This window comes from Leptinotarsa decemlineata, unplaced genomic scaffold (assembly GCF_025532065.1).
Source record: "Leptinotarsa decemlineata unplaced genomic scaffold, Ldec_3_MD MMD2_tig00002974_RagTag_RagTag, whole genome shotgun sequence".
Lineage (NCBI taxonomy): Eukaryota > Metazoa > Arthropoda > Insecta > Coleoptera > Chrysomelidae > Leptinotarsa > Leptinotarsa decemlineata.
This window is the reverse complement of record NW_027412578.1, coordinates 499,884-523,845: the sequence shown is the minus strand read 5'-3', so window position 1 is coordinate 523,845 and position 23,962 is coordinate 499,884. Positions and strand designations below refer to the sequence as shown.

The following is a 23,962-nucleotide window of genomic DNA, read 5'->3' as shown; positions in this document are numbered from 1 at the left end:
ACTAAGTAACAGAAAATATATAGCCACTGTTAGTAACTTTTGAATATTAAAACAATATATCTCTAGGCTTGATTTTTTTTAGGTACTATGACAAAGTATTAAAAAAGTATCATACAAAATTGAAATTTAGCATTTCTTATACAAATTGTATAATTACCAATTACATTTATAAATTGTCATTTGAAAGTTTAAGAACACATTTGTGATTAATCTACTTTGGTTTCTGTTAGATGCTAAAATTTTAAGATACTTTTTATCAGAATTTTGTTTTCCCTTGCTTCTAATTTTTTCTGGATGTTTCTAGTTTTACTTCATTCCTTTTCTTTATTGTAAAAGGATTGAAAAATCATTCGAGTTCCATCAAAATATTATTTCTTTTCTTATATGTGGAACTTTGGAGACATTTTCTTTTCAAGTTGTTTTTTAAACAGTATCTAATTGTGTAGTATTCAAATTGTCTAGATGCAGTCTGGAACAATAAGACTGAACAAGAACCTGTGTCTGAGAAAGTTCATTTCATCTGACTTTCACTTTAGTTCGTGTTTTGAAAAAAAGTGACACTTTTACGTGAATTTAATTATTTTTATAACTTTGAAACTTTTTGTAAGTTGCCATCGAGATCATGAAACGTTATTTCTCTGTAATGTAACCACAAACAATTATCCACTCTACTCAATTCAAATTTCGGTCATGGCTTTTATCAAATTATCCTATTTTCAAATTAGAACTGTTCCAGAACTAGCAGAGAGTGATTATGAGATTCAATACCACAGAGCAGAGCGCAATCCGCTAATTAAATCTGAATAAACCTATAATATATATTTTAGTTAATATTTTATGTTAAACTAAAAGTAGTAAATGAAATTAAAGGTAAAACTCACCATTGTCAAAGTGTTTATTACAAATACATACATTTGCAGATTTATTTAGAGACTATGAGTATAATTTTTTTGCTAGTTTTGAATCTTGGGGACCTGTTCATAGACACATTCTCTCACACATAGTTACCAGACTGGCTCACTGAACAGTACCTTTTAGATTTACTAGTCATTATGTTCTTTACATGTCTGAAAAAGAATACTACAATATTGAATATTTGGGCTGGGCCACAGAGTACTAGAGTTTCTTATAATAAATGTTGGACGTTTGATGTCCTTCATTCTGGGACCTATGGAGATCATATCAATGAAAAATAAAAGTTTTTTCAAAATTGTATATTTCTACATTTTCATCATGTGCGATATACAAATAGGTTGATTTCATAAGTCAAAATAATGATTGAATATAGTCCTAACAAATACATTTTTTTGTAAATTTAATAAAAATAATGAAATTATAATAGGAACAGTCTTACATCAGTTCAACTTCCTAGCACTTTCTTGCAATACTGAAATTCTTTCCAGCAATGGTGGATGGGAATGATGCCAAGCTGAATACATATCATCATTGATTGGAAAACCTAAGTTATCCTTATTCAACTGTAGCAGAGCTCTTTCCAGGGGTTTTGCTTTTCCTAAATTCACAGCAAAATCGTCAGCTTGAAATTCAAACTTTCGGGACAAACAAATCATAAGAAAAGTGAGTAAAGTGTTATAAGGCATCATAACATATTGTAGCACCACAAAAAGACCTACTAACACAGGTTGAACGGTATAGAAACCTAGAGCTCGGTACAGGGGAGGATATTTAAACATTACAGAAAATCCAGCAAATAGTAAGAATAAATTCACTTGCATCAATATGAGATTTTTGATTATATGATTGTGACTCCAATGTCCTAATTCATGAGACAAAACTGCTAAGATTTCATCATTTTGACACCCGCTACCATCATCTTTTGCCAAGAGTGTGTCGAATAGGACAATGCGTTTTGACTTGAACAGCCCATAGAAGTAAGCATTACTATGAGAAGATCGTTTTGATCCTTCTACTACATACAACTGTGTTAGAGGAAATTTCAGTTGAGAAGCTAAATTTTCAATTTCAGTACGTAGTTCTCCTTCTGGTAATGGTGTATACTTATCAAACAGTGGGGCAATAACAGCAGGATATATTGTCAGTAGTATCATAGATATAATGCATACCACTAGCCACAGCCAGATGAAAAAATACGGTCCTCCACTTTTGATTATGACAATCACCAATGATGATATCATAATAGTTATAAATTGACTGACAAGAAATGCCTTTATTTTGTCCCAAGCAAAAAATCCCGCTGTCTGTTTGTTGAACCCAAATTTGTCTTCCAATACAAATGTATAGTAAATCGTCAAAGGAAGATCAACAATTGTTGAAGCAAGAGATACTAAAAATAACCATATACAGCTGGTACCAACTTCCCCAGGTACAGGGTTGATTGAATATGAATAGTTCCAAATGTGTGCTAAAACACCATAATATATAACAGCAGAAGTCACCAATATGTTCTGAGCATCTTTTACAAATCCAAATCTCAATTTTGCAAGGGAATATTGCCTTGATTTCTCAAAATCTTCCTTGGTCATCACATTCTTCAGAACTGGAGGAAGTTCATTTGTATTCTTTGCTTTGCTGAACTAAAAATTGAAAGAAATTTCCAACTTGCTCGATTATTGGCCTATTCATTTTGTAGAAATTTATATGGAATATAGAATATAACTTTTGTCTAATTTCTACAAAAATTTTCATTTGTTAGGACCGGTTTCGGTTTATTAAACAAGTTTACTTGAAACAATTTTATTTGAAAATGGTTCAATAAACCGAAACCGTTGAAAAATGGTTTAATAAACCGAAACCGCTGAAAAATGGTTTAATAAACCGAAACCGGTCATAACAGATAAAAATCTCATTCAGAAATTAGACAAAAGTTATTTTCTTTGATTTGAAAGGGTTATATTTTTAGGAGTGATTAATTTTTTTTTTTTTTGGGAAAGAAAGTTTTTGGCTTTCTACTACTCCATCTGATACAAAAAAATGGATGAGAGAATCTTCCAAAGAAAGGAAGGAATAATCAATTTGAAAATAAATAACTCTATACATGGATGTGTAGATCATGCAAAGAAGTAACTTTCAGACATAAACTGAAAGAAAGTCCTCCTGAAACAGCTACTTTCATATAAACATTGAATTACACGAAAGAAAAAATTCTTTCGAAACAAATACTTCTATATGAATACTGAATTATACAGAAGATACTTTCCTCTATTCAGTTTGATTATCGAACATTCGTGGAGGAATAAGAATCAGATATCATTCTTTATTCTATATAAAATTTCCACCTAAGTACCCTGTTTTTTACTTACTTGTCTTATTGCAAGATATGTTTCCCATAAGAATTCGGCCCATAAAAGGAATAAAATTGTATTTCTTACAATATTTTCATCTATAGTAATCATTTTGTTAACAGTTTTATGGCGTCTCCAGAGAGCGTCTCTTAAGAAACAAAACTTCTCAACTTATTCTAACCTATTTAGGTTTGTTCGGTCCTTAAATCCATAGACGTTACAACTATCGGAGTGGCTTTTTGAAAGAAAATATTGAGCACAGCAATATTGGAAAAGGATGGAATATATTAAGTCACTTCTTCCCGCCTAAATGTCAACTAAAAAAGAGAAAGATGGTCAAAGACGCACTAATTTAAGTAATAGCCATATATTATCTCAACTTTAAGTGGAAAATGGTGGAAACGATTCAAAGATTAAAACCAGATGCTAATAAAGACGTTATCATATAACATCATTTTGAATTGAATTACGGGAGTTGGCTGATTTTTGTCGAAGAAGGACAAATGAGTTCATGATTGAGGGGATATTGGCGGTATGAAGTCCTTAGACATCAGTACCGCCCTTCACGGGGTACCCCTACCTGGCTGGGGTGGGATGGATGAAAAATCTATTCGTCCTTTGAAGGGGGACATGAGGGCCTCATTCGACAGAGTGTTGGGGCCTTCTGTATCGTGAGGGGACGTCTACAGCATAATCTATAGCTTCCCTAACTAACGGATTTTCATGAGTTTCCGCGCTATCAAAAACTCGCCGATTCCTCGACTGAATGGACTGCCGAATGGAAGGCAGCCGCAAATCTTTGCGGATGGCTTCATTCCGCACGAACCAAGGAGCATTCACGATCATCCTCATCAACTTATTTTGCAATATCTCCAGAAAGGAGATAATTATACGTCGCCGCTTGTTCACAGACGCCAGAAGCATACATGATGACAGGTTTGAACATCGTATTGTAGATGATTATTTTGTTCTTGAAACTCATTTTTTATTTTCTGATGATCAGAGGGTACAGACTAGCTATACGACCCTCGATCTTTGATTTAACGCATATAATGTGCGGTTTCCAAGTGAACTACGGTCTATTAGAATGCCGAGGTACTTTACCCGCGCTTGCCAGTCAATCTCCCTTCCAGAGATTCTCACTTTTCTGGCCGGAGAAGATAACAATCTTCCATGGTTATCACCTGATCTTGTTCGGGTTCACTCGGATCTTCCAATCGAGGAACCAGCGCTCGACGTCGTCCAATGCACGTTGCATATAGACGACGCCGAGCTCTCGACCCATGGAAGACGTTTGTTTGAGTCGACCCCCGGAACCTTCTTGGTCTTTGCGGCCCTGATGTAACCCTTCACTGGCTTCAATACTAATCATAAAGATGCATATAAACCCTGGTGTTTGAACCGATTTGCTTTTATTTTGTCAAAAAGTCTCGTCTCGACCCAACTTGGTTCACATGTTGATAGATGGATAAATGACGTTTCAAATGTTAACAATAGTGTGCACTTGTAGTGCACCTCTGTGAATAGAATGAAGAAGTACGCTAAATCTCTTTATTTTATGAAGAATCAAGAGTGCCGTAGATAGAGTGTTTTCGTCAAAATATTTATAGGGAGGCGGGCTCAAATGATTACACCTTGGTATTTCTATGCATATTGCTTATCATGTTTGTCAAATGCCATTAACATCTTCAAGTTCAACGTTTTTCAGTCATTCAACGCTGAAAAAATATGATGATGAGAATGTTTCAACAACAGAGATACATACTCTCTCTCTCTAAATTTGTTGGACGTTGCCACCCTTTTTTTGTAGAACTTTTTTATAATAAAAACAGTATGCCTTTTTATTGTCGCCTCCTGCTCATGAGACCTTTTGATGTTTTACACATATATATTTATTGGGTCGCCTCCTCTTCGGAAGACCTTTGGGTTTTTAAATTCACATACATGTGGGTGGTTCGGATAACCCCTTTACGTGGTTATCCGAACCACCCAGCCTGGATACCGGCGTGAATAAAGGGGCTCTTATTCTTCACTTTTTAAAAGACTATCACAAAACGAGCCCCACTATAGCACATGGCATTCGCGTACCTTCTTTGTGGGTGGACGATATCAGCACGTCCGTCCACTACCAAGGCCACCCCGAAACTCCAAGAAATACCTACTCATTTTTCATTTTCTATAGTAATTTTATAACAAATTTTAGGACTCTCACTGGCTAATTACCTTACCTGTTGACAAAACTTAGTGCTCGAGATTCGATGAAATCGATGAAGGCCATTTTTGCCTGGTCATGATCGGCGAAGGTTCTACCGGTGAGAAAGTTATCGAAGTGATTGACGCTCAATTCGTTTAATTTTCGGACGATGATTTGTGAAACGTGCGGACAGGCATTGTCATGGAGTGGGATCAGACCTTTTCTGTTGACCAGTTCCGGCTGCTGAGATGGTTTGGCCCGGTTACAGAAAGTTACGAGTATAGTGAATCGTACCAGCCGCTGACCACCGCCTTTGAGAAGTAACTGGATGGCACATCGATATCCAACCACTGACCTGACGGTCTCCTGTTGTCGTACATGATCCATTTTTCATCACACGAGATCATCCGATCTAAAAAGGATCGTTTTGGTTGCGCGAAAGCAAAGAACAGACCTCGAAACGTGACAATTTTTGTCAATCATTCAAATCGTGGAGTACCAACCCACTTTTCGAGATTTTTTACCTTTCTATAATACGTTTTAAACCATCAAAAATCGCATGGGAGCTAACGCCCAGTTCTTCCGGTTAATATTACACGCAAATTCAATACCGAATAAACCAAAAAATATATAGGTGCTCCATTATCCTTCAATAACTTGCAACTTGTTTGATTATGCCATCATATTTTCAGCTAGAATTTATGAATGAAACGTTGCCGGTAAATATACCGGTGGCTAATAAACAATATCTATCTCTTTTTAATCTATGGTCAAAGTTAAAGAATAAGTCAGTCAGTAGTCAGTGCTCTCTTTCTAACAGCTTGAGGGGTTGTATTTTAGGTTAAAATAAAAATTTAAAGCTATGTTTGGATTTTATAAATAAGATAAGGTTAAGAGTACAGTAAAAGTTGATTTTGATTTATAAAATGGATAACGATCTTGAAAGATCTGTACGACTCCTAGAGGATGCTCTGTCTTTGTCAGGTAGAGGATTATTCAAAAGCAGTTTCCAAAGAGCCCCAGATGCGGAAGTTATTTGCCCACCCTTTGAAGATCATGTAATGAAAAAGTCCTTTATGGAAGAAGCCACCCCAAAACTGTCTAATATTCTTCGTGATCAGTCTGTTACGGGGAATGTACTGCAAGCGAATAATACCCCTTGGAAAACTACAATCGATAGGCTTTACTTGGAGTTTTTTGAGGTTTTGCAGACCCATTCAGGTCATAATATATTGGAAATTGTCACCGATTTGTCTCGATGTTGTGGTGATGCTCTTAATGTTATACAAAGTTTGAAATCCAAAATAGCTGTTTCACAACTAGAAGAGGAAACAAGTCTGGAACAGGAAAGAAATACTTGGAGACTTCTCTTCATTTTGTATCAAGACCGATTGTTGGCACAAAATATGATGGGTGATGGACATATGATGCAATACTTGGGTCGCTCAGAAAAACTCTGCGTCCAGAATTTATTCAAATGGGACAATTTGGTTAGGGAAAGTCAGCTCATAATTGACTGGCTGGAACGCAACTCAACAGAGAGAAATGAAGAAGTAATCTTTTATTCAGACAATACCGTGGGATGGGAAAACACTCTGCATCAACTCCAGTCAGCGGAGACCATTGCTTTTGGTAGTTCTAGACAGACGATCACTAACATGGACCCCGATGCACCAAACCACGAAAGAAGGCCTTTGCACAATTTGGATGCAGAGGATGACAAGAGACTGAGCAAGAAAGTTTTTTCTGAGATCAGAAGTGGAAAACTTGAGGAGGCCCTCAAACTCTGTAGGCAGTCTGGACACTCCTGGAAAGCAGCATTGCTAGAAGGCTGGAGACTTTTCCATGATCCCAATCAAAAAGACCAGTTTGAAAATGAATCTAGTTCTGACGTTGATGATGGTTATGAAGAAATGGACTCAAACGAGGTGAAGGATATTGAAGGGAACAGCAACAGGGACATTTGGAAGAATGTGGCAATTAAATATTGCAAACAGGACTATCTCAATCTATATGAAAGGGCTGCAGTAGCGACGTTTTGTGGATATCTTAATGGTCTTCTTCCTGTGTGTCAATCATGGGAGGATAGTTTGTGGGCATATATGAAAACTCTAGTTGATGTACGAGTAGAATCTGAAGTTAGAGATTGTGTTATAAGAACTAGCAAATATTTGGATTTACCTGATGAATACTGGTCTCAAAGGATGTCCCTTAATGATGTCTTCTCTAGTTTGGAGGCCTCTAAGAATGCCACAGTCAGAAATGAGGCTAAAAGACCTGACCATATCATTCAGAAATACATAATCTTGGATGAAATACCAGTATTGCTTGGGAAAATAGAAGAATGGATAGAAAAGGAAGATTTATCAACAACGTTCTTGAGATTCCTTGCCCATCTTGTTTTATTTTTTGATCAGGTAGGGCAAGGATATAACAGAGATGTTGTTGAAAAAGTATTGGAATCTTATATCAACCGACTGATGACAATGCAAGAAACCCAATTAGTGGCTTACTATGTAAGTAAAGTGAGTCGTAGTAGCCAAGTTTACATGTATTCAAAATATTTAGAAAAAATTGTAAACAACGAGGAGAGGAAATCTTCCTTGATATTTGCCGAGGAGAGTGGATTAGATGTCCTTGCCATAACCCAACAAATTGTGGAGAATGTTATTAATATATCTCAAGAACTTGAACAATCTGGAAATATTCAAAATAAAATGACAGAGTTGGATCACTACAAAATATCAGCTTTGGATTGGATTCTTTTTTATGAACTTCAATTACTAGAAGCATTGAAACAAATAAATTCTTTGATATTTAAGTTTTTAACCGTTGGTAAAATTGATGCAGCACACATGGCTTTCAATAAAATTCCTACAGACTCTTTGGAAAAAATTCTGAGCGGAGGTGAAGTTGATGATGCCAAAAATCAAGTAATCAAAGAATATTTGAGTTACAAAGCCTACTTAGATGGTCATGAAGCTTTCAATGATTGGTTTAAACATAGCAAATGTAAACCATCCCCGCCTGAACCCCTGCGTGAAAGTGCTCAGTTTCCAGAGAAAGTTGCTCATCAACACAGACAATCTCAATATAAGGCAGAGTTGGAGAGGTGGAAATTGACAGCTACACATCTAGCAAAAAGTGCTAAAACAAAACTTTATAATGTTCTTCTGTTTCCTGAGGGATGGTTAGTGGGTGCCAAGGATGATGAGTTTCTAAGATCGGTTTGTATACCTGAAACAGTTTTGATTCTGTATGCTGTCATGTATGAAACTGAACAACATGAAGAGTGTGTCCAGTTGGCAGATATTATTGCATCAGAAAAACACGGAATTTATAAGGTTTATTCAAAAGAAGATCTTGCCAAAATCCTAGAAAAACTCTGTGAAAGTTCGGTGGCATTGTTGAACGCGAGAAAGGACCCCTGGGGAATTGAAGCTTCTGCTTGAAATGTTCTTTTCTTTTTTCTGTGTTTACTTGAGTATTTGTAATAAAATGTTTTTTAATAATGTTGTTATAATGAAAAATATCTTTTTTGAACCCCAGAGATAAGATTTTATTCAAGCAACTTTTGAGAAAGTTATTTTACTTTAACTTCTTTAACTCAAACGATGCAAATAAATGAACATATTTAGCTTCCTTGAATATTAATGGTACATTTTACAATCATTTCCGCAAAGTATAGGAGATAGAAACTACAAATACAGCATTTAATATAATAATGTCCACTGGTAAAAATTTTAGCAATGTCTCAATTTTCAATAATTCAATTTGTTAGATTATGTTGAGGTCTCATAATAATTTACAAAATCGTTCAAGCTGATATCTGATGAATTTACTGAAACTAGCTCTAGTTCGAGAGTAAAGGCAATTCTTTTAGGTGGTATTTTATTATACTCTTCAATTTATAGTTTCTTATGAATGTTTCAGTCTATATCTACAGCATTCTAGAGAGTCTCCCAAAAACACTCATTTTCATGAATTTGAAATGACTAAAAAGTGCAAATAATTGATTGAGAGAAGGAAACTTTCACACTGTAAGCAACTGGAGATATCAGAAAATCAGTTGGAAATAATTTTACTAGAATCAATAATGTTAATACTAGTGGAAATAATGAGAATATAAGTTTGAGATTTTACTTTAGTAAAATTGTATATCAAGTTCAAATTCTCGTTCGAACAGATATTTTTCTCTTCAGAATTTATCCAGCTGAAGACGGAATAATTCTGTTACATTGCTGATGGGACTGTTAATGGTTATATGTCATGGAATCGGCGGATGAAAATCCATAACTTATTCAAGAAATACTTTATTGTGAGATTTTCACTAAACAGTTTTACAAGCTATACAATAGCTTCTTCAGACGTGTCTATATGTGTTAGTATAGACACGTCTGAAGAAGTTATTTTATATCGAAACACGTGTTGCAGTTTTATAAAACCGTTTAGTGAAAATCTCACAATAAAGTGTTCCTTGAATACTTAATGGTTTTGATGTCCTCTAGCAAAACTGGAACGAATTATCATATTCTATATTTTTTTAATGACAAAAATGTTCATTAGAAATTTGTTAAAAGTGTTTTTTTTTTAATTTAGATGTTTTTTGTGAGTGTGATTTCATATAATCACTAAATTTACAGTGTGAAGTTAGCAATTTTTAATTTGTTGTTTTCTGTTTTATATTTCTAAGTATCTTTTGTGTTTTTACTTTGTGGTCTTTGTCAATAAGGTAATTTTAATACAATGAAGTATATTTCGATTGATTTATTGAGCACTATTAATTTTGACAATTGAAATCGAGTATTTCACTTTAGCGAAGTGAGTTTTTTCATCAATGTTTAATGCAAATTCATTGAAAACCAACGATAACAAAATTTGTTTCCAATGAGCCGATCAGTGAATTCACCCTTGAATGCACATTAGGCATCCCCCCTGCTTTTTTGACTTGGGAAAAAGTTGGAAAATTTTGGGCCGTGAAGATAAAAAAAATAATAGTAAAAAAAATGAATAAAAATTTTAAAAAATGAGAGAAAAGAAAGGGAGAGGTAATAAGAAAATTGAAAGAATCAGGAGAAGGTTGGGATTTCCCAATATGCATAACTTGGAGATCCCATACTTTGAAATTCTGAGTTGTTTGAAAACTTCAAAAAAAGTTTGATTTCTCCCAAGTAAGAGAACAGTCCTGAACTGTACACAAATTTTGAAGTGATAATTTTACAAAATTCCCAACTTTTTGCTGTTTTTTCGACTTGGAAAAGTTGAGAAATTTCAGGCCGTGAAGATGGAAAAAATCATAGTAGAAAACAATAAGCACAATAAGTGTTGTTTCCTTTTATTTGTATTGAATATTCCTAAACATGGTGGATATGGTGGAAGACCAAAGACCTTGGTTCAAAGTAAAATAATTCCCATTATTTTTATAATTACCAAAATTTATTTTTGTTTGTGCATACCATAACGGGCATAAGCATTCAGCCAATCTTTGGATAGCTAAGTAAGAAAATTAATATATTATAGTAACTAATCCATCGGTTTTCATTTTTTCGAAAGTTGGGAAATTTTGCTGGTGGGATTGGGTAAATTTGGATTCCCTCCCCTGGTTTTTCTTTTCGCTACGGCCCTGATACAAGGACCTTTGTATACCTTATCAAATTCAATGTGCAATTCCCAGCATGAGTCAGAAGATATGTATTGTGTACAATGAGCAACCAAAGCTAGATACTTTCCTAGAATGTGCAATTCAAGTCATCTGACTGAGTTCCAGAAAAGGAAACAAAGCGGCAAGTATGCGTAAAATCATTATTTTGGATAATAGTGAGCACTCTGTACTTCAAAGTGAGAAAGCTGAAACGTGAGTCGACAGCAATTTCTTAGATTTTTCCACCATTTGACAGTTTACGTGATGATGAATAGCCAGATGTCAGAGTTGAAAATAGAAATTAACATGTTTTACAAAATAATTAACAAAATGCTGAAGATTTTTATAAACCCAACACAAAATGTTAACATGGAGTTTTTAATGGAAAATAAAGGCTCTGGCTTTCTATTTCTCCATCTCTATACCAAAAAATGTGGGAATCTTCCAAAGAAAAGGGAAGAAAACAATCAATTTCAAAATAAACTAAATGTGTGGATGGAATTGCTTTTTGGGCATATTTTAGGAAACATTTAATGAACTCTCGACTTGTTATACAAAAAAAGGGTAAATTTTCAGGCAATGCCAAATTGAATGATCTCTGTAAACAAATTTTTGTCGATTTACGAATCTTGACTATAAAAACTATATTAATTCTGGAAACTGTTAGTATTATGAAAAAAAAAATGGAAATATTAAAATATACCAAACGCGCCAAGCAAACAATTTACCTTTACCAATACCGAAATCTGAAAGTATTCTATAGTTCATGCGACCAAGAAAATGAAAATCATTCAATTAATTCTTTAAAAGAAATAAAGTATCTTGACATTTTCAGAAATTCCTTTGAAGAATTCTGTTTGAAAAAATGTTATCCTGTTAACCAACTGTCGCCCCCTAGGAGCGACAATTCTCGAAAGTAGAAACTTGGGCGAGCTAAGGATTAACGAGGTCTTACCTTTCAATGTGCGATCACTAGCAAGGGTTGTTGCTGCCACTACTACAAAAGGCTTATTATGATCTGGAAGAATATTACAGAGATGATACATTGTGTATGGTTGCTTTGTGTTTGTATATATTTATTTATATATGATTATGTTTATATTTATCTAGTTATTGTTCATTTTACATAAGAAGTTTGGTCAATAGGATTCTATCTCTGACAAATAGGCATATTTGGATTTGATTGGAGCAGTAGCTTATATCATTTCACTTTCATTAGTTCATGAACTTATATCGGATGAACAATTAATGACGTCTGCACATTCCTTCATCGTTTCAACTGGAAATTTGTGAAAAATATTTTATCTTCTTTTCCTTATTTACCTAACCAGTTTTTGATATTAAATGAAATAAGAAAACATCTCTATAACAAATGTTTTAATCAATATTATCAACAACTTATGCCATATAAATAAAAGTATTAATATCATCATCATCTCTCCTCATGTATTTGTGTTCAATAAGCCACTCTATCTGTTCCTTGATCATCTTCTTGGAAGGCAGAAACATATTTTTCAGAATATCCACCAGTTCAGTTTGCAATGCTACATTGGAAATTCTCTTGCGCATCTTCAATATTTTTATAATTGCTTCTTGGGTCCTGAGTATTCTTAATTGTACTATAGATTGGTTATCTTCCAATTGGGATCGTTCAGTACTTAGCTGTAGACGACCTATCAAATTTACCTTGAAATAAAATTAATTAATGAAATAAGAAGGACCATAAAAGGACATATACCTTTCCCCTTTTTTGGGGTTTTCCATTCTTGATTAAGGCAAAATCCTGATTTACCCAAAACATTGTATGTTCGGTAAAATCCTTGGGAGCATTAGCACTAGGAGAAAAGAGCAACAGCTGTCTTTTCAACTTTGGAAATGCCACCAAAGACCATAACGTTCGCCTCAACTCTCCGTCCGGTAACTCAGTGGCTAATCTGAGATTCTCATAACTTATTTTATCGTGCTGTCTTTGATTCCAAGCAAAAAGAACGGCCATTTGAAAGGTGGTGACATCCAGATCGAATTTTCCACCAGTTGTCGCAAAAGTTATGGTACCGTTGCTCATATGATGATACCTTGAAAAAATGAAATAAATCATTAAGAAATACACATTTGTTAAACCCTTGACTGAATCAACTATAATCTCAATCTTCAATATTTGCTTTTTTAGAACTTTTCTAGTTGTAATTTCAGTTGATAGAGCTCATCCGCAATATACAAATCTCAACTATGTGTTGGCCTAGCTGGAGCATACGAATTTATCAAGGAAGTGCTTTGGGAGTGACACGAGTATATATCCTAAGGTTATTTCTGAATACTTGAAATGATATGTTACAAATGTGATATGTCTATGGAATTTTCTATACTGAAATCCCTTGGAAAATCTTATTCACGTTTATTTAAACAGGTTGCATCATGAGAACAGTGACGTGAGCATGATGCTCAAATGTATCTATTTCATTGGTCAAAAAACGAATATAGCGTCCAGAGTTAGTGAACTCAACTGAAACAATGAAAACTCTTACTCAGCTGAATGTAATATTACGAATGTAAATAATAAGGTACATTGGCTAATAACCTAGCAGTTGATGCAGCAAAAAAAAAGGTACATTATGAAATTAATATGAGAAAAATAAGTAACAAGCAGTTATGTGTTCTCAATCAGGCGCTATACTATAATAGTTTACTAATTTGAGAATTAATGAAGAATTTCAATTTATTCAGTAGGTTTAGAGAGATTTCTTGGTATTCACACAAAGAGATAGTGCTATTTGCAATCATTTCCTCCAGAGAGCATTACAAAATAAAACACACATTATTTGAACACAGTTTATTATCGATATTTCTTGAGATTTGAAAAGATAATGTAATGGACATTTTTATACAGGTCTACGCCTGTAGGGCAAAATTTTTAGTTCACCACGATAAGTGCACATAGGGCCTAAACTTCACAACAGATTAAGATGAATATAAAGAGTTTCAAGTCATGAGTCACTTCTGGAGAGAAATTCCTACACCGTTGATGAATTTTTAACCGACTTTATTTTTTAAAAGCTTACAAATGACACTCTCCTTGTCTCAAATTTTATCGAATTTATTTCCTACTTTTCAAAAGCATTGTGTATCTATAATTGTGAATATTAGGATTATTCCTATTCAATAAATACTACTTACTTACTTTAATTGAACTTACCACTGTAATTTCCTCCCTGAATGTTTTTTCTTGTAAAATTCCTCCACCTCCGGTATATAGTCTTCCAATTCTACTGGTAAACTAACTGTTACTCTTTCAGATCCTCTTGCCCAGGCACCTGCATTCAATATTTTAATATTGATTGCATCATGCTTGGCAGTTGATGTTCTGAATTGGCCATTCAGATCTTCACTTACTTTAATATCCTGGAACATTCTCGCCAATTTATTGACATAATCTGCTGGCATACCAACTTCTCTCAACCATTCCACCATATCTTCTTCTTTTTCGCTGTCTGCGCTGAAAGGGTTTTGAACCATTAATCATTACCAAATCCATACGTCTTACAATGTTATTATATGAATAAAAAAACAGTTATGAATATGTAGTATACAATTATACAGATTTGTGTAACTACTTCAATATTGCAAATGTTGAGATTTAAATTTAGTCAGGGACTAATAAAATGCATTCACTTTTTGAGATTATGAAGATTCAGTTCTATCTAAAGGACACTTCACACCACAATTTCCCCTGTGGATATTTATATGAAAAAGTTTAGATATTGTAACTGAAACAGAGATATTAAAATCGATCCATATCCAACACGTGTATACAATAGCTTTCTCAAGCATTTTCATACTCAAACTTGTAAGAATATGCACCATTTTGCAATATCAATTATCATGTAAAACTATATCTCTTTTATACATCGTTACATTTTACATATACACATGATTTATTATTTTTCCTTTTCAAATCTTTAATTTTCTGCATTGATCTTTCATATATTATCACAATTTCTATATTATATCATTCTAGGAATCACACGTTAAATGGTAAGACCTCGTTGGTCCTTAGCTAGCACAAGTTTCGACTTCTGAGGGTTGTCGTTCGCAGGGGCGTGACAGCTGGTTAACGGAAAAATAGATTTGAACAGATTTTTTAATATCTATATTATATATATTATAAATTTGTTTATGAGAAACAAGTGCTTGCACTTATCTCCACACTATTTTATTCAGATCAATCATATTGCCTCTTAGTTTCATTTATTTTTCTTTTACTCCGAATAAAGTTATTATTATTATTATTATTATACATCTCATGAATTTCTTTTATCAAATCTTCGTCACTTGCATGCTACTGGCAACACTTTCACCACTAGCAAATTGTTTCTAGTCAATAAATTAAAACTATTTTAATAATTGTCTCATGTAGTTCATAACTTTTTTAATCTAAATTCAACTCATTTGACTGGCTATCCCGCTTTAAGCCAAGGCATCATACTGGCAGACGTGTTGATTAGAGATTGGCTACACATGAGAATTATATAGCAGTAGGAATGGTATGTATCGATATTATACACTTTTATTTAGCCAGCTTCAAGACCATAAGTTTTTTTATTACACACAAAATCAATATTTCCTCCTCTAAATAGTTATTCTGTTTATTTCTATAAAGTAATATACTCAAAAATATCATCTAAAGAGAAAAGGAAACTCTTGTTTTTCAAAATTAGATCTCAAGTCAATAAAAAAAATATATAAATAGAAATGTCAATATGCCATCAGAATTTGCAATTTTATATATTGTATGTACACAATATTTTGTATATTGAATTGTGAAAACGGTTTTAAAATATTCTGAAAGCTCTGACAAAGAAATTGAACTTGAAGCCCTCACTTATTTGTTAGGGCTTCAAGGTGTATATAGAAGAATTTATATCCAGTACTATGTGCAAGCTAATTATTTCTATATTGCTGATTGAGGATTTTGTTTATTTTTATATAATTGATAATGGAAAACCAAATTGTTATTATAACTAACCTTGCATCTAAAATTAATCTCCTTGTCAAATGGGCCTTATGATACCTCATGAATACATCTTTATTCGAAACATACTTCAAAACTAACAATACGTCCCTTAACCTAGTTTCAATTTCTTCGCTAGTCAGCCTTTTGGAAAGCGGCGTTCTTCTCAGCAGCATGTCACAGAAGTTAGCCAACAGTTCGGGACATTTACTTTCCGGTGCTATCGATTTGGTCCCTATATTTCTCCCACTGCTGAGTTCTAACCTGAAGACAGTAGTGTCATTCACCACAGCCTTGAAAGCCTTATCTCTGGCCGTTAAAAACCGAGGGTCATCTGAAAACGCTTCGTGTACAAGCTTACTGAATTTGCGAAACAGGTCCAGTAATCTTTCCACATACTTCTCCGAATCCTGAGTAATTATATCGGCTGCGGCTATCATATCGGCCAGACCCGCCTGCGTAATGTGATTCTCCAATTCAGTCAACATCGGCTGCACTCCTTCAGGCACACGTTCCAACAACCTGAACATCAACTGTAACCTCTCCGTTTCTCCCGCCCTGATGAGGGGTGCGCATTCGGCTAGTAACACCGACAAAGCATTGCCGACGAGTACTTTGACACAACATTGGATAACACCATTACTTCCTGCTTCGAGGTATCGTTGGGCTCTTGCTTCTTCCTCTCTAAGCTTGGCATCCGCATATCGCATATAAGCTTGAACACCATTGATCGCCAATTGTTCGGGGGCTTTCAAACGGTAAAATAGGTCGGTACTTTGTATATAGGCTGCTTCGAAATTTTCGCGGTAGATTTGTAATCGATCTTCGGTGTTGGAACACAAGTTGACGTAAGACTCTCTCACACCTGGAAACAGAATTCATAATGGGAAACAATTCAATATGAAAGTTAATAAAACATCTTCGGAAACTTACTCAACGTTCTAGTGATTTTATCAATATATTGACCTGTATTCAATCATAGATTAACAGGAAACAAACATTGTTTTCATTCAGTTTATACTTGATGTATAATTTTGAATGAATAACATTTATCCAAAGCTCTTAATTATGGTATTAAGAATAATGCAGATTGGTTATCAGAAGAAGTGACTAACTATAGCCAAACTCATTAAGCAACTTAATAAGGAGCAAGTAATAAACATTTTACATAATTTTTGACATTGATGAAAATGACATCATATTAAACATGAAAATTAAATTACAATATGAAATTCACAGAAAACATCCATAACTGACAACACCAAGTGATTTCGACTTGACAGATTTATTGGAAGAATTGCAATAAAACATAATAATTTTTCTTCAGATGCGAAGAATACTCTTCAAACGTGAAAAATGTATGATTTTTGATGATTACTTTTGATGTCACTTTCAATTGCTGCCAGTACTAAAAATAGACTAACATTGGTGATGATGTTTTGAATTTAACAGATGAGTGTCAACATACTACTTCACTCTATTCATGAATTCAAAAATTCTCTATTCATTTACGATAGTCCAACATCAACAGAATTTTGAATATATTCTTGTTCATTGACACATTTTTATGAGTTTTTATCTGAAATTTATAATCTTTTTTGATATCCAGTTGAAGGGAATTTTTTAAGAGGGACCAGAGTTGTTGAAATTAAAAATTTCACTTCAATTGTTGTTGAATGATACATTTTAACTTTAACAGGTCAATTTCTCAACAGAAAAAATGAAATACTGTGCACTGAATTATTCCCAACTTCAACTCTTTTTTTTTCCTATATTGATATTGTATATGTGAGTTCAGGGTACAGACAAAACGTCATTAAAATATGCTCTAAAATGAGAAATGTTTTCCTAGATCAACCCACTTTATATCTCCCACGGTTTCTGTTTTATCCATGTTGGCCCTCCTTATTTTGAATACAGAGTATAAATGCCTCATATAAAATTGACTTATTTATTAACAATTCATTGAAAAAAACCATGATAAAAAGGTTCAAATTAACAACTTACTTTCGGTTAGTCAATTTTATTCCATTTCATATGGAGAGTACATTGCACAAAATGGTCCTTTATAATTAATTCATGGCGAGCATTAAATCAGCGAATTGCGGGTTAGTGAGCGTTCCTTTTTATCATCATAGCAATCTTTTCTATTGAATTTTGGTTGCTAAGATTTCAGCAATATTTGTTGAATATTATTTAACCAAATTTTCATACAAAGATAGCTTCTGAATTGTTGAAAATATAAAATAAAATATGAGATTTGGACAGATTTGAAACAAGTATAAGGTGTGCATAAAAGATCTATAGTCCTGGTATTTATTTGAAGGAATTTATTTAGTGAATAAAAGAAGAGATGAAGCAAAAAATTATTCTAGTCAGTTTGCTAATTTCATAGATTCAGGAAACATGTTATAAAATTAGCCTTCAGGATACAAAGGGGATTTTGTGAACCATGCTTTATTGAATTAATTTCGGTATATGTTGTGTTTATAACTATAGTTGTGCTCTTGAAGTTCACTATTTTTGTGAATTCATCTTTATTATGAATGTATAAATTAATAACTTGTATATGTAAAATACATGGGAATGTTTAATTACTTTTCTGTTCGAAAGTGTTTCTTTCTACAAGATTCTTTGTAGTCCATGTCAAAAATATATCTTATGAAATTTTTTTGTGAAATGAACACTCATGATGCTTCACTTGATCTACCCCATGTAATAATATTACATCTGGTTGCTCTGTAGACAACACAGTACAGTTAAAATAATATTTTACAAATGGTATCAATTTGGTTATTGAACATTAATTTGTAGTCTAACTCTGTGCCTAGCAATTTTGTGTTTTCTGATGTCATCATTTTAGCATTGCCAAAGTTGAATTATATATTGTTTGTTTTTGGGGACTACTGAATTCAATAAGGATCATTTAATTCATACTAATGATGAAGTAATTTTTCTAACACTTATTGAATGTCACTCAATAAGTCAAGTGTTTCATTAGCAGTTACAGAACACACTCCATTTTTTTTATGCGAATAGGTAAATGACTGATATACAACAAGAATAGCAGATAACCCAATACTCCTCCTTGAGAAGTCCTAATGAGAGTACTATAGACCTCAACTGTTGGTGTTCTGCCAGTCACGAATATGAGTGGAGTTTTATCCCAACACCAAAGCGTTATTGTCAACATCTCAACACGTGTTTCGATCACCAAGTGATCGTTTTCAATAAGAAAATCAAACCGTTTAATCTTCCCCTTGAAGATGATAACTTTGTGATCGAAACACGTGTCGGGGTGTTAAAAATAACGGTTTGGTGTTGGAATGAAACTTCAGTAATATCCATTACTAGACCAAAGGTTCCAAATAATGCATCACAAGTTCTGCCAGTCACGTAAGAAAAAAATGAAAAAATGAGATCAAAGAATGTAAACTTTCACGGCTTTTTTTCGGGTTTTTCGGCTGTGGTCTACAGTTTTTATACCTAACGTTCCATCTACTACTGTGGTAGACAGTACTTCCCATTGTCCCTAACGCAGAAACTACAATGCTGCTGTTTTACTCTGGTTTTATATTATTATAGTTGGGCGTGGCTCTCTTGATCGAATTACCTGACCTTGTTTGTGTAGAATCAAAGACAGATAGCCAGATTTTATTAATGTTCATTGCCTTTTCTTTTTTATTGAAATTATTCAAGTTTTTAAATTTCTATTGCCTTTCTATGTACTCTGGGATAGTAATTTCGAGTTTTATCGAGTATTACTATATCTTCCAATGAGATAATGTGAGTGCCTTCTTTTTTGAGAGTATGTTCGGATACCCCATCTCATCTTCAAAAAGTTTGGGTTGATGGTATCGAAGGTATGAGCGAGGTCAAAGAAGACTCCCAACACATATTTATATTTACCAATATTTTCACTGCCGAAGATAATTGTGTTAAAGGTATTTTCCAGGTTTGTTGGCAGTGATTAGTACTTTTTATGTCTGTCCTCATTGACTTTGATGATGTCTATCGCAGTCATGAACAAAACATCAGGCATAAAAACTTGCAGACCAATGCTAACAAACTCAACAAATAATTGTGACACAATAAGGAACGTGTAAAAATAAATGAAAAATAAAGTAGGGTATGAAGGTATTTACAGCATGAACATTGAAACAATTTTTGAAAATTTGAATGATATACATTCATTGTAGATATTCATAATACTGAATACAATTGAAATGTGTAGATTTTCAGGAAATCATTTCCAGTAGCTGATCCTGTTAAAATTTTACACTGAATGGCATTCATCTATTTGAATTTTCAATGGGAGATATATTATGACTATATCTTATTTTATGATTGCAGACACATAATCAATTACTCAGATAATTTGATATATTGAACATAATGCAGAATAGTTGTATTTTATTGTAATTATTATATTTTCAGATGTGATTAATATAAAACTTTTATTTCCTCTTGGAGTCTCGATCATAAATGAAACCAATGTTCAATAATGTTCTTTTCTTACCAATTGATGGCACAGGCACTATGAAAAATTCTTACCAATTACTAATTGAGAGTCGAAAGCTTCCCCATTCCTCTCCGCATGTACTAACTTCATAGCACTCTCCTGCAATCTGTGTTTTATATCACTAAAAATACTTTCATTCCACAAATCTAGCATAAGCTTTCGGACCATGCTCTCATCTCCCAGACTTTTTTTATTCGTATTGTTTTGCACATTTGAACTGGACGTTGTTGGTTTACCCTGCAAGCTACTTTCGAGTTGCCGGAATGGCGTTGGAAGATAATTACACTGGGTGAAAAACTTTTTCCATTCTGCTATGTATGCTTTCAATAATGCTTCTTCTTGACGATGTGCAAGAACCCGAGTTTGCGCTTGTTTAATGAAATCTACTATGTCTTCATGGAGATGTTCTCGTAACTTCGCCGGCCCTTTTTCATCCCAAAGACATACTAAGTGTACATCATAAAATAATTCTTGCCATTCTGCAGGTGAAACCGGTTCTTGTTTGAGCAATTTCAAAACAATTGGGCCCATATGAGGCCATTTGTCTTCAAATTTCAATTGCCCTTTTTCCTGAAAATATATGGAATATGAAACCAGTATTTTAAAATCAAATACAAAGGCCCCTATACCTTTAGCATCTTATTATTTAATTTCCAAAGATATATATAAAATAAATTGAACTATTCTGATATGATTTCACACAGTTAAAATATCTAAAATTCATCAAATCATTTTTATTAGATGCATTGTGTGTAGTTTGTTCTACACTTTCCTTCATTCATTAAGTTTATATCAAACATCAAACTTCGCAAATTGTAAATTGGAATATGCGTGTGGAGGGGTGGGGAAACGTCAGATAGGGTCAAGTCATGTCATAACGTCATGTCATAAGTCAAATCTTCGCTGAACTTCAGGTGGACAAACACGAAACTGTTAGGAGAAAATAAAGACCCAATGCACACACTGATAGATAGATAGATAGATCTTTATTTAAATAGGATATCCTAATAATATACAAATCAACTAGAATGGTAGAAATAAAAAAAAACAAGGTATGTGTTACATATAGAAATGACTTAAATGTATGACACATAAGTTCAATAAAATATTTTTAAAGACATTACTACAAAAACAGCAACATTATACATTCGAAAAATTTCAATGCAACATGTAGAAAGATAAATTGCATAATTATTTGAAATATATAACGAACATTAGATGAATGGAATTATACAAATTACAGCTACAGGTAACAAAGACATAATACATATCATATTTGTACATTTAAAACAAATTTCTTCAGTTCATTTTTGAACATGTTCAGAGATGGGCTATTTTTAATTGCATTAGGTAATTTGTTGAACCGATCAAAACCCTTGAAAAACAATGAGTTCATAGTATTTTTGTTTTTTGTTCTGTTAATATATAAGTTATTATTATTTCGAGTGAAGCGGTGGTGAATATCGTGATGAAAGACAATATACTGATTAAAATAAGATGATCCTAAATTGTTCAATATTTTGTATACGAAGATCATTGTGAAGTACAGCAGTCTTTGGGAAATGGATTACTAATTTAAAACATTTAGCATAATAGTGATAGGAGTATAATTCTCATACCACGATTCTGAAGTTTTTGGAGTTGAGACAATTTATTCTGTTTGAATAGATATAGGATAGAGGAACAATTGTCGAAGTGTGGCTGAACAATTGACTTGTAAACTGTGATACTTGACTCCGTTGAAAGATTATTGGCAATTCTAGAAAAAAAGAATAATTTCTTTGAAATTTTTTTATGAATATGCTCAAAATGTTCATCAAACGATAGAGTGTTATCTATCTGGAATCCCAGATATTTAGTTGAATTCACTATTTCAATTTTGTCATCATCAAGTTCAGTGAATGCACAAGGACGTTGTTGAAATACAATGTCTCTAATTAGCCAACGAGCGTGTCTTGCGCTCGCATTCACTCGTTTCAATGGGGAATGTTCCTTAATTTGGGTTATTACAGCAAATGCAAGTTTGAACAAAATAAAGTTGAGTTTAATTCATGAGTTTTTCAAATTCACTTCGAAAAGTATTCAAATTGATGTTTCAAATGTTAGGTTTTAATTTTTAAAGGGATTTGTTTCTAATTCACATATTGGCAACAACGCCTAAATCAAGTTGAAATGATTTATACGTACCTAGAAATTCTAATTTAAAAAAGGAAAATTATCTTTATAAATCAACAATTAAGGCAAAATATAAATTATAGTTCAATACCACCTTCACAAGCCACATAAACAACAGTTGTTTCGTTATTTATTTATATAGAGGAAGACAGGTTAGGTGCACAAAATGTGATATGTTACAGAATGTCTCGGAACTCGGAATATAAGTCAACAGAACAGCACGCCTATGAAATATGTCATCTTTGTTTGTCTCATACAGGTAACACATTCATTGTCCTTTATTAGCTATAACTGATGTTGTCAAATGGTGAAATAGAAACGAATCCCTTTTAATGTTGAATGCATTATTTCATTCCTCTTTTTCAAGTATTTAAATAATAAAAAAAAAGTTGAAATGGTAAGCTTAAAATGTGTTGTTTTAGAGCTCTTTTATGAAAACTACTTGATTTTCGTCAGGAGAAACATTCCCCATTTCACTTTGTCCTCGGAAACTGTCAGCATGAATTATTGAAAAAAAAAACATACTTTCGGTCCACAAAGACCCGTAGATACCAATTTTGAATGAAATCATATAATAATATCAAACTTCAATCGTAATTATAAATATTCATGATTTCTAATCGAAAATTCTTTATGTCGGACCCCACAAACCGTACAGCTTGTTCATCAAATCTGAGAGTAAATCACAAATTTCTTCATCTGATCATATGAAGCAAAGTTCATTACTTTTAAAATTACCATTTATCATTGTTATGAATTAGTTCATTTGAAATAATTTAATTTCAACCAAGTAAACCACGCGCTCTATTATAAAGCCATACATAGTAGGTGGTAGAAAAACTGGCTTCATTTCCATAATCATTAATAATAAATTAGATTTCCTGTAAGAACTATCTAAACAGAATAAATTTTCACCTGAAATGATTTATTTAATAAATGTATAATATCCCTCCGATTATCAACTAAACCAACCGCCACTGTTTTATGGTCCAACTTACTTCAAATGCAAAGAAACTCTCCATGACCCCTCATTACCCGCCACTCCCTCTCGCCGATAAGTTGTACAGAAAAGGATAGTGCGATACACGTTTCAAAACACATGTACTGTATTGGTATAGACATGGCAACTCTATGTCTTATTATTACTCTGAGATTTGAA

The 23,962-nt window shown here is 33.3% G+C and overlaps 3 protein-coding genes across 3 annotated transcripts; 1 reads left to right on the top strand and 2 right to left on the bottom strand.

The window, feature by feature from the left end:
* Window positions 1-929: 929 nt before the first annotated feature.
* LOC111505577 (CAAX prenyl protease 1 homolog) lies at window positions 930-3,484 on the bottom strand. The gene is made up of 2 exons (XM_074177247.1): window positions 3,282-3,484; window positions 930-2,555 (listed from the first exon to the last, which is right to left on the bottom strand). Exons 1-2 carry the CDS (start codon window positions 3,372-3,374, stop codon window positions 1,356-1,358), a joined length of 1,293 nt encoding a protein of 430 aa, XP_074033348.1. The 5' UTR covers window positions 3,375-3,484; the 3' UTR covers window positions 930-1,355.
* A 2,761-nt stretch (window positions 3,485-6,245) lies between these two features.
* Window positions 6,246-8,969, top strand: Nup107 (nuclear pore complex protein Nup107). Its single transcript, XM_023160403.2, has one exon. The coding sequence runs from the start codon at window positions 6,384-6,386 to the stop codon at window positions 8,907-8,909; it is 2,526 nt and encodes an 841-aa protein (XP_023016171.2). The 5' UTR covers window positions 6,246-6,383; the 3' UTR covers window positions 8,910-8,969.
* Window positions 8,970-12,460: 3,491 nt separating this feature from the next.
* Window positions 12,461-21,479, bottom strand: Cul5 (Cullin 5). The gene is made up of 6 exons (XM_023160404.2): window positions 21,258-21,479; window positions 20,661-21,198; window positions 16,122-16,971; window positions 14,292-14,591; window positions 12,837-13,173; window positions 12,461-12,784 (listed from the first exon to the last, which is right to left on the bottom strand). The coding sequence occupies exons 1-6, from the start codon at window positions 21,264-21,266 to the stop codon at window positions 12,497-12,499; spliced, it is 2,322 nt and encodes a 773-aa protein (XP_023016172.2). The 5' UTR covers window positions 21,267-21,479; the 3' UTR covers window positions 12,461-12,496.
* Window positions 21,480-23,962: the final 2,483 nt, after the last annotated feature.

Excerpts from the sequence above, each read along its gene's own strand:
- LOC111505577 (XM_074177247.1), bottom strand. The coding sequence starts at position 3,374 with ATGATTACTATAGATGAAAATATTGTAAGAAATACAATTTTATTCCTT. Across the intron at positions 2,556-3,281 it reads CATATCTTGCAATAAGACAA|TTCAGCAAAGCAAAGAATAC; the intron begins GTAAGTAAAAAA and ends TTCAATTTTTAG.
- Nup107 (XM_023160403.2), top strand. The coding sequence starts at position 6,384 with ATGGATAACGATCTTGAAAGATCTGTACGACTCCTAGAGGATGCTCTG.
- Cul5 (XM_023160404.2), bottom strand. Across the intron at positions 16,972-20,660 it reads CGACTCTCAATTAGTAATTG|GTGTGAGAGAGTCTTACGTC; the intron begins GTAAGAATTTTT and ends TTCTGTTTCCAG. Across the intron at positions 14,592-16,121 it reads AGATTAATTTTAGATGCAAG|CGCAGACAGCGAAAAAGAAG; the intron begins GTTAGTTATAAT and ends AAACCCTTTCAG.